The sequence below is a fragment of the Camelus ferus genome, chromosome 24 (genome assembly GCF_009834535.1).
Source record: "Camelus ferus isolate YT-003-E chromosome 24, BCGSAC_Cfer_1.0, whole genome shotgun sequence".
Lineage (NCBI taxonomy): Eukaryota > Metazoa > Chordata > Mammalia > Artiodactyla > Camelidae > Camelus > Camelus ferus.
This window is the reverse complement of record NC_045719.1, coordinates 3,553,621-3,564,435: the sequence shown is the minus strand read 5'-3', so window position 1 is coordinate 3,564,435 and position 10,815 is coordinate 3,553,621. Positions and strand designations below refer to the sequence as shown.

The 10,815-nt window shown below is 49.6% G+C and overlaps 1 protein-coding gene across 1 annotated transcript; it reads left to right on the top strand.

Annotated features, from left to right (window-relative positions):
* Positions 1-999: 999 nt before the first annotated feature.
* Positions 1,000-6,910, top strand: LRRC30 (leucine rich repeat containing 30). Its single transcript, XM_006186946.2, has 2 exons — positions 1,000-2,641; positions 6,873-6,910. Exon 1 carries the CDS (start codon positions 1,134-1,136, stop codon positions 2,028-2,030), a length of 897 nt encoding a protein of 298 aa, XP_006187008.1. The 5' UTR covers positions 1,000-1,133; the 3' UTR covers positions 2,031-2,641; positions 6,873-6,910.
* The last annotated feature ends 3,905 nt before the right edge of the window (positions 6,911-10,815 follow it).

Genomic DNA, 10,815 nt, shown 5'->3' with positions numbered 1-10,815 from the left:
AGGAATTTTCATCTACGCAGATGTGTCTGCCTGCGCCTCAGTGGGATGCGCTTGCCAGGACAAGCGTACAAAGTGCCCAATGGGTGGGCTTAAACAATGGAAATTTATTTTCCACAATTCTGGGGGCGGCAAGTCTGAGGTCAAGGTGTCGGCAGTGGGTTGCTTCCGAGGCCTCTCTCCTTGGCCTACAGATGCCGTCTTCTCCCTGTGTCCTCATGTGGTCCTGTCTCCAAACAGGGTGACACGCTGAGTTACTGGGAGTCAGGACGTCAACACTGGAAATTTAAGGGGGGGGGCACAGTTCAGCCCATGACACAAACAACGGACTGTCCATACTTAGGGAATAAGTTAACTTTTTAATGAGAGATGGGGAAAGACAGAGAGAGAGAGAGGTGTGTACCCAGGGAGTCCCCTTCAGACAATTTTCCAGGACTGTTTACCTGACTACACAGCCACTCAAGCCACTCACCGTACTAAACCCAGATGCTCTCTGTAAAACAGATGACCCCAGAGCTTCTCTGGGAGAAAATGGAAGAGGGGTCCAGACCCCGTCCACCTCTCCTCAGGGAATGCCTTTCTCAAGCACCATGCAAAACCTCTGGCCTGGAGGGTTCCAGGGGTCTGGCTCCTTCTGCTACTTCACAATGACATAATTCACCACAGTTTGAATCGGTGTGTGTCACCACCTGCCGACCCTCAGGTTTGGGAATATAACTCCGGGACTAGCATTCAGCCCAGCTTGGCTCTGGGGTCCAGAGGAGCCGAGACCGGCAGACACCCGGGCTTTATTTTTCCCCTTGGTTTCTTTTGGGAGAAGGGCTTGCTAATCCCCCTGCTCAGCTGTGACACCCCAGAAAAGCTGAGCGGGGCATCAGACACGGCCTCCCCGTGACCTGTTAGCACTCACCAGGCCAATAAAGTGCGGGCAGAATGACAGTGACAGCTGCCCAGTGGTGTTCAGAGGGACCTGAGCGGTTCAGTTCCCTGGCCTCAGGGACAAGGGTATCATTACGGCCCGGCTGCTCGGAGAGAAGCTGCTTCAACCCAGCCTGGGGAACGGCCAGGCTGTAGCCACGGCAGGGGAGCCCCATCCCCACCTTCAGGGCAGAGGAGAGCAGAGGAAAGGCAGGTAAATGGGAGCCAGGCAGTCCGGTGGCCGCTGCAAGGACAAGGGGACTGGGCTCCTGCGGGGGAGGCAGAAGTCCTTCCCGTGGGAAGATGCCCTGCTCCCGGGGAGGGACCCGCGGTGTCTGCTGAAGCAGGGCCTGCGGCATGTCAGTTTCAGCTTGGTCACCAAGGGCATGACGGACGCGCCCGACTTCCTGTGGGGCCTCTCGGAGGTGCAGAAGCTCAACCTGTCCCACAACCAGCTCCGGGCCCTGCCGCCGGAGGTGGGGAAGCTGACGCGGCTGGTGGTCCTGAACTTGTGCGGGAACCGCCTGAAGAGCCTGCCTCGGGAGGTCAGCCTCCTGCAGAACCTCAAGGTCCTGTTCGTCCACATGAACTGCCTGACAGAGTTACCGGCTGAGCTGAGCGCCTGCAAGAACCTGGAGGTCCTGAGCCTGTCGCACAACTGCCTGTCCCAGCTCCCCGCCAGCTTCGCCGACCTCTCCCGACTGCGGAAGCTGAACCTCAGCCACAATCGCTTCGCCCACATCCCCGTCTGCGTCTTCTCGCTCCGAGAGCTGGATTTCCTGCACGTGGGCTCCAATCGCCTGGAGAACATCGCCGAGAGCATCCAGTGCCTGGCCAGCCTGCAGATCTTCATTGCCGAGAGCAACAGCATCCGCGCCTTCCCGCGCTCCCTCTGCCTGCTCACGAGCCTGGAGCTGCTGAACGTGAGCAACAACCACATCCAGACCCTCCCAGACGAGCTCTACCTGCTGTGCAGACTGACTCGGATCGCCTGGAACCCCATGGACAAAGGGCTCCACATTTCCCGTAACCCTTTAGCCAAGCCTCTCCCGGAGCTGGTGGAGGGGGGTCTGGAAATGCTCTTCAGCTACCTAAAGGACAAAAAACACCCCTGACTTGGGTGCCAGGGGCACCGCCAGGCCCTGCCAGCTGTGCACCTCCCTCGTCTAACCGTCCTCTTCCTGCTCTGGTGGTCAGTGCCTGTGTTGCGATTTGCTGCATCGTACTGAACGCCCGCTCCAGGGAGGAGCTTGCTTGCAGCTCTGTATCTTCCTAATCACCTGTAATATTACGTTCCTCTCCTTCTAAACATAAACTGAAAGAGAACCTGTGTTTTCTCCAAAGAGAAATAATTCTGATTCTCTGAGGAGCCATGGGACTCAGGCTTTGGAAGAGGGTACAGTAGGTCTGATTCAATATCCCTCCAAAGTGAAATATTTGCTCAGGATGTGCTGTGTGGGCCAAAGCGCGAGAGGAGGCATCGACACCGTCCAGTTTCAGCCCCTGAACCGGCGACCTGCAGCAAGGCAGCCACAGCAGGACATGCCCCCACGCCAGCCTCCATCAAGTGTCACTGGGACCAAAGAGCCAGCTGGGGCCCTGCTGTCCTGGCGATGACCAAATCAAGCAGACCTTCCCCGCGGGTTCTGCGGGAAACAATCACAGGAACTTTGTCTCTAAAATGACAGTAGAGTCACAATCGAGTTGCTCGTGTGGACGTCTGGTGGTGAGTGACGGGGATGTAGTGTGACGGCTTTCAGAAAATAAATACAAGCCAGTGTTAACTGCCCAGTCCTCCTCTTGCACCTCCAGTCACATCCCTGAGCTTTTCTAGAGACACCTGCCGGTGGCTACATTCTCCTAATCTCACTCCTCCTCCTCCCTTACTAGACCTGCCGTCTCAGAGATGAGCTAATAATCAGGGGAGAAATGGCCAAGAGGCAGGAAAGAGGAGAGAAGGCGTGGACTAGCCAGACAAAATAGCCAGGACCCTTGCACATTCAGAGGAGGGTAGTATTTGCCACTTGGCTGTCACATACGGATTTTTAAAAATGAGTTTGGTCACATTAAAAGCTCTGCAAAAATATTGTTTGTTTTGTTTTTAATTCTAAGAGGACACAGCTGTTAATTCAACACAGACAGCAGGGCGGGCAATTATGCAGCTCCTGCCACGGGAGTTGTTGGACCTCACTGCTATCACAGCAGCCAAGAGCCCTGAGACACTGCTGCGTATTCAGAGTCAAAGAATTAGAATGAAAAGGTGGCAGTGACAGGGCAGTCCCTTCAGGTCAGTGGAGAGCCAACCACTCAGCACGTTTGTCTATAGGACGCAGCGAACAATAGCAAGACAGGGCTGGGACCTGTTGCCAGGACTTGTCTAGCGTCTTACTACCCCTGGTTTAATTCAGTTAAATTAATAATTATTGGCATCTTCTCTAAGGCTGGGCACTGGGCAAAGATGGCAAGGGAACAGCGCCCAGCTCCTTCTACCAAGGGGCTCCCAGTTTGGTGAAAGAGACAGGCCCACGTGGGCTTCCACAAGACACGGCCAGTCGTGACCCCTGCAAAGAGACATTAAAGCGAAGGACTGAAGCGAAGGTAACGTATCGGACAGCATAGAGTAGACTGAGCCCCGAGTTTCAGAAGCCAAAAACACGATCGGGATGAATCGGTCAAACCCAGTTCGCTGACACCATCTGGTCTTCATTCCCCCGCCTTCCTTCACCTCACAGGAAAGAGCCGTGAAGCTCACGTTCCCACGTAGGCAGTTTAGGTGTGGAGCTGCCCTCTTACTTCTCCGAAGAGCTGCTGAATGGGGAGTCCATGTAACTTACTCCTCGGACAAGTGGTTTTTCCAACAGACCCCAACATCAATTTCCCTCCATCAAAGAGGGCAGCCAGTGCCTGCCATTATCACCAGACACCACGGTTCCATCAGCGCGTTGGTGTGGAACCCGTTGCAAACAGATCTCACCAGTGTCACTGGGAGGCAGCTGAAGAAATCCCCTCTACACGCCCCCGCCAGCTGCAACCGGAGACCTGCTCATCCCCGCCAGGCACACACAGGCACTTAGTAACCTCACCCATGTTAGCCTGCGGAGCCAAGGCTATTTAAAGACATGAGTGGAATTCTTACTCAACCTCATGACTCAGTGGGAAATTGCAGGGGGAGCCTTCCTCTGCAGAGTAGGGCTGAGCAGATCACTTACTGAGGCTGGAGCTGGGGCACACGCAGCTGCCAGACAAACACCGTGTGTGCCAGGGATCGCCTCGCTGGCGTCCGCTGCCGGAGACCCACTTGGGCTCATGCTGAGTTTCCATGACCTTGCTCTGGGCAGAGAGGTGCTGGGACACCAGCACTGTGCTTTTCCTGCTGAGCAATCATTTTATTTCCTCTCCTCGCCTTTTCAGTCACTTGATATCCCACGGTAACTCTACTCTAGGGAAAGAACGTAACCCTATTTTGAAGGTGACCCAAGAGTATATTATACTTCTTCTAAGAAAAAGGTGGTATCAAGTCAGTTGCCAGCTTCCATCGGTGTCTTTCAGAAGCACAGACACGAGGTTTCCCTTGTTAACACTCAGCACTGAGGAAATCATAAAAGTTGCCCGGTGGGCTTTAGATATTGATTCTCTGTGAATGCTCCTTTTTATTGATAAAGGGAAGTGCTGAGCAAAAACCTGGTTAATGTGCTTGGTTATTCAAAATACTAACGCAGGGGTGGTTGGGGGAGGAGTGCAATTTGATACAAACTACAGTATCTGCTGTCAGATCTTCCAGTTTGCTGACTGGCTGCGACATGCTTCTTGCTTATCTTCTGTAGTTCTAATGCTGCCACGTTCAAATAGCTCCCAGGTATCTCTAAGGCTCCTGAAATCAAAGCACTGAGGACAGCTGCACTGGCGGCGAGCACACTTAGCCAAAGAATAGGAGCTAATTGGGTGCCTGATGTGGGTGGGGGCACTGGCTGTTCACGTCCCTGATGATGGGGTGATTTTCACGTCACTTGGGGCTCTCAGTGAGAAGCAATCTCAGGGGTGTGTTCAGAGACACCTTTTGAAGCAGCTTACAAGCATACAATTAAGAAGAAAATCTCTGTTCCTAGGAAAGGAAGACGACTTTGAAAAGACACAGCTGTTCAAGGGATAATGCTGCTAAATGCTTAAAACCGCTGCATATTAGAAATAAGAGTGCAGTCATTACTTACTTGTTGACTTAATAAGTGGTTAATAGAAGAAACGGCTCCATGCTCAGGCTGAGGCTGAGGCACTGCCTCTCTGTAGTTGCCAGAGTCAGGATGTGATCCCGGGCTTCACGAGGAGGCATGCCTGCAAGATCAAGAGGGAAAACTGTCATTATTTGCAGGCGTACCTGAACCCTTTCTGGTGATAATGGATTACTGCATTTTCAAATTCCATTTCCTCTGCCTCAAAGCACATCCTGAATATGCATTTTGAGGGCTATGCATTGAAAACAGAGGAAGAGGAAAGAAAGCACTGTGGGCTTAGAGGCTGGGAGACAATGCAGGTATCAACAGCCTGAGAGTAACCGGGTGAGCGAGGCCTGAAGCCTGGGCTGGGGCGCTTCTCTTCAGCAATATACGCCGTCGGCAAGGGAGAGTCTGGACAGAGTCACTGAGAATCTGTTACAAAGGATAAAAATAGAAAACGAGTTAAAAAAAAAAAGCAAAAATTCGAGCTGTTAGATTTAGCTAATAGGAAGATATTACTCCATGATTTCATCAACACCTACTCAAGTACCCTCACGGGCTCCGCCTTCTAATCCCATGGAAGAACTACCTTCAACCGTGTGTGAGAGTGAAGCACAAAATCCCCAGCCTGGATCCTATGTGTAACTAACTACCAGTACATGGGATGTGATTATAATGAATCCAAGAGCAACGAAAATACACCTTTTTGATACATTTTAAGAAAATGAAATAAAATTCAGAGGGACATGAAAGCTATTATAAATGATAATGGAACAATCTTGACCTTGTTGAGAAAAGAACTTTTTACGAGTGCTCCTTTCAAGTTACCTAGCAAGTTATGGGTTGAATCCAAAGCATTACTGATTTTTTTTTTAAAAAAGAACAGCATAGTAATAAAAGGGGAGCAGAGAGGGCTCATGACTTATAAGCACCATCATCAGGAAGGCATAACTGAAAGCTACTAGCATGAAACTTGCTATGCAGATTTTTTTAGTAGTGTCACAGGAGTCTGTTTGCAAAGAGAGTTTATCTCCTGCTGTTTAGACGTACTCCTTATTTCAGCACAGGACAGAAAATGAGAGTGAGCACGAGTCCACCCACAAAGTGTCAGTCTCTCTGACACTCTGCAGAGAGGTGTGCATTATAAAAACTCACAGGATCCTGGCTTCCACAGTACGAGCTGGAGCCGCCCACAAAACATCACAGAATCCCCCATAGTCTTTGGTCTTGAGTGACTTGAGTTCCCCAGAAGAGCCAGGATGTGTGGCTCAGGAGAAGCCTGTCTCCTCCAGTCTCCTGAATGTCACATCCATCATCCTCTGCGTGTGTGTGGGAAAAGGTCCCATGGGGTGGGGAGAAAGCTCCGGACTGAGGCTGGATGTGTCAATTACAGGGCGCTTATGGACCATCTGCACATCCCAAGACTATGCAGGTGTTGGGGATACGGTGAGGGCAGAAGGTCCCCAAGTCCTTGGGCAAAGATAAGACTCAGCTGAACACGACGCGGTTCCGTGCGCACAACGGCATTAGCAGATGCACACACGAGCATGAAGATGTGTGGGTGAGACTGTGGAGGGACAGAGTGTGATGTGAGCTAGAGGGTGTGGGATACACACATCTAACATGATGGTTCTTGAGCCAATGATTCCTTTGTTTTGCTTTGTCTTGATGGAAACTAGAATCTCATTGCCTAGAGCAGTCTGCTTTATAACACCTTTGTGGCATTTTTTTTTACCCAAATCTCAGGTGTTGGAAGGCACATGGCAGGAGAGAGGCCACATCGGACAGTGGTGGCACCATGCGTCTTAGGCCCCCGAGGAGGCTCCGGAGCCAGCCTCCTCGTGGCTGAAGGTCTTTCCTGAGACTCCTGAAAGGACCGAGGTTGGCGGTGGTCCTCAGCGCTGGCTGGTCATCAGAATCCCCCGAGGAACTTCAACAAGGGGGAGCCCTGGGCTCTGTTTGAGTGCTTCTGTTATAGTTGATCTCAGGGAGGCTCTGCCTTCTTGTTTGTTTTAAAGCTCAGTAGGTAATTGTTGCTGACTCTATGCTGAGATGCAGACGTAGGCACTGACCCTCCCTCCACTCAGTCCAAACTCTGAGTGTGACGTAGAGTCAGTCCCCTGCACCCCAGGGTGCCTCCGTATCTGTGGTTTCAGATCTGCGGATTCCACCGACCATGCACTGTGCAGTACTGTGGTATTTACTACTGAAAAAAATCTGCATCTACAGGGACCTGTACAGCTCAAACCCCTGTTGTTCAGGGTCTCTGAGATTCAGGAGGTCCAGGGCAGGGCCTGGCATGTGCAGGTGTAAGAAGCATTTCAGGTGTTTCCTATCTTAAGGCAGACTGGAGCCACCCGGGCTAGCAGAAGGAGTGCCCGCTGATCCCGACTGCGACGCCACTGGGCTGCGTGCTCCTGGCTGGCTGGGATCATTGCATCCAGCATAGGGAAGATAATAATAATGTATCAAATGAATGGATGAGAAAGTGAATAAACCTGCACAAGTGACTTCACCTCTCCAGGCCTCAATTTTCTATAAAGTGAAGTGATTGAATCACTTGCAAGTAAACTCACTTTAAGCTTTTATCAGCTTTGAAATTCTGACTGTATTTGGGGGGGGGGGGGGAGCTTTGTCATCCCCTTGCCTGAAGCTCTACGAACGGCCACCTGAGCCTATAATCATGGTGATTACGCAAGAAAAGCAAAAACATTGAGGAGATGGGTCAAGATCGGTATGAGTGTTTTCACATCTCCTTATGGTGCCATAAAAAAGCATAATTTAATTTTGGTTGACTTTCAAAAATATGAAAAGAACTCAGCCTTTATTAAGGGTTGAATCTAGGAGTTTGCAGACCTCCCAGAGGTTTGGATTCCATCTCTAACTTTTTATTGGATTGGAGGCTCAGAGGGACTATTTCTCTTCGGCTTTGTTGATTGAAAGATTTAAAGCTCCTCTTATGTTTCTAGAAGAGAAGGAATTCTTAATTATCTGTTTCCCATAAAAAAAAACTTATTGGATTTGATTAAGTAATATCATTTGGGTACGTAGAGCTGAAATCTTTTCTTCTACAAAAGAGAAAAACTCTATGTATTCCAAAGGCTGGACCTCTTTTTGAAACATACAGCATTCCAGTGCTGCAGACCCACTCAGTCAGCCCTGAGTATTGCTTACCTGGGGCCGTGGGTCACCCCAGATGGTCTGCTCTCGCAGTGTGATTGATGGCGGGGTCTTGGGCAACACAGTATCTGTGTCACCTCTGGAGAGGCTGGGAACTGAGGTGCTAAGTAAGATCAACCACAGGGGAGCTCCATGCGCCCATGACAGACTCCCCAAAAGAAACCCGGACAGCACGGCTCAGTGAGCTTCCCCGGCTGGCAGTACCCCGCATGTGCCACAGCAGCACTGCTGGGAGAATCCAGCACCATCAAATGCCTCCATTAGGAGAGGACAATGGAAACTGTGTCTGGTCTCTCCTGGACCCTACCTGGACATGCTCCTTTCATCTTTGCTGATTTTAACATGTGTCCTTTTGCTGTAATAAACCATCGCTATCACAGGGTTTCTGAATTTTATGAGTCCTTCTAGCAAAACCATTGAAACTGAGGGTGCTCTTAGGTCCCCTCAAAAAGCATGAGCTGAAGAGTAGACTTTGAGAGAGTAAGAGAAGGGAAGCCAGAGGTCCTCACATTCCTCCTCCTCCATACAGGCCACTGGTGGGCACCTGCCTTTCTAGGAGACAACACCCCCCCCGACAGTTCTCCCTGCTTGTAGGAAGTCCTGAGCACAATAATCAGACCCCTTGGGTGTGTGCCTGTCTGGTTTTGATGCTGGGAATTGTCAAAGAAAGGCAGCTCTGCAGAGGACGCCAAATCCTTGGGCATCATGGACTTGCCACAAGGGATGGACGTCCCGCATCCCAGAGAAGACCTGGGGTGCCATTCCCTCCTCTGGTCCCGCTCACTCACTGCCTGGCAGCCCTGTGGGAGCTCCTGTCATTTCTGGACATCCACACTCTTTGAGAAGGTATTAGGCATATTGCAATTTCCTCCCAGGTGGAAGAGTGCTACTCTATTCGAAAGTCATTTAAATGTCTATCTCAGTTATTCAAAATAAAGGTGAGATCCCGGAGTTAACATCATACATTGTATTCATTTATTCATAGGTGAGACCTTTAAGCCGTAAGAATAATGAGTGAATGAATGAATGAATCCATCCATCTATGCACCCATCCACCCATCCAACCACCCACCCATCCATATGTTAGATAATAATACATGTATGGGAAAAAGATAAAGCAGTGAGCAGGAATATGGCCAGAATGGTATTTGTTACAAGGTGGTCAAGGAAGTTGCCAACAACACCCTGTTGGAATAGAGACCATAGAAAGTGAGGGAGCTAGTTGTGTAGGTATTGTAGGAGAAAATATTCCAAACAAAAGAGAAGAAACGTGGAAAGACAGAGGTGTGTCTGACACATCTGTGGAATGCCATGGGTGCAGGGGAGAGCATGGGGCCATGTCAATGTTGGGGATGGCTCATGAAGGTTTTGAGCCATTGGAAGGACTCAGCCTTAGCTCCGAGTGAGATGGGAAGCCACTGGTGGTTTTAAGTAGAGAAGAAACACGTACAAGTTACACTTCAGAGGCGTTACTTTGAATAATATTGAGAGCAGACTGTAGGGGCAAGAGTAGAGCATGGAGACTAGTTAGGAATCTTGTAAATATTTCAAGTGACAGATGATAGTGGCTTGGACCAGTGTGGAAGTGGTGGATGATCTCATTGTGGGGATACTTTGATGATAGCACTAGTAGAAACTGCTGATGAATTGGATATGAGGAGAGACAGAGACAGAGAGAGACAGGCAGAGAGAGACAGGGAGATCCAGAATAACCTCAACGTGTTTGACCTGAGCAGCTGGAAGGATAGAGCTGTCATTTACTGAGAAAGGAAAGGTTTAGGAGAGAAGACCAGCAAGCTAATTTTGAGACGATAAATAGATTTTCAAATGGGTCTGCTACTGAGTAGGCACTTGGATAAAGAACCTATGGTTCAGAAAGAGGTGTCAACTGAGGATAGAAATTTGAGAATCACCAGCAAAATACATAGGGAGGAGTCATGGAAAGATGTATCTATTGTGAAGGGCTTCAGTCAAAAATGGTGACTCTTTTTCCTTAAGCTTTGGTACTGGGAGTGCTATGCTCGGTCTGCTGGGAACTTCCATACGTGGTGATGCTTGTTTTTTCTGGGTGCTGGATAAATGCGCTATTACTGTATCTACAACTCAGACCTTTATTTGTGAAAACCCTTGAAATTACTGGTTAACAGGAAGAGAAGCTTTCTCTCGTCACACAGAGATCAGTACAAAGAAGGGCAAGTTCCGAGCAGACAGTGGTGTCCTGCACGGTCTTAACTGGCAAGTGGGTTTAGTCAGTCATTGAGGAGAGAGAGATGTTGGTGTTGCTCAAGATTCACTGAAATACAGCTGGAAAAGCCTCAATTTGTTCTCCTACCACTTTTTCCTTCTCCGTGTGTTTCACTTTGTTTCAATGGTAAGGAACATCAAGTTTGTTTAAAAAGGGGGCGAGGGGTAACAGAATCATCACTCATCTTAGATTTCCTCTTCCAACTTTGGAAAGGAAATTTTTCCTCAAATCCATCATTCTAATAAAAACAATTTAGAAGGCAAA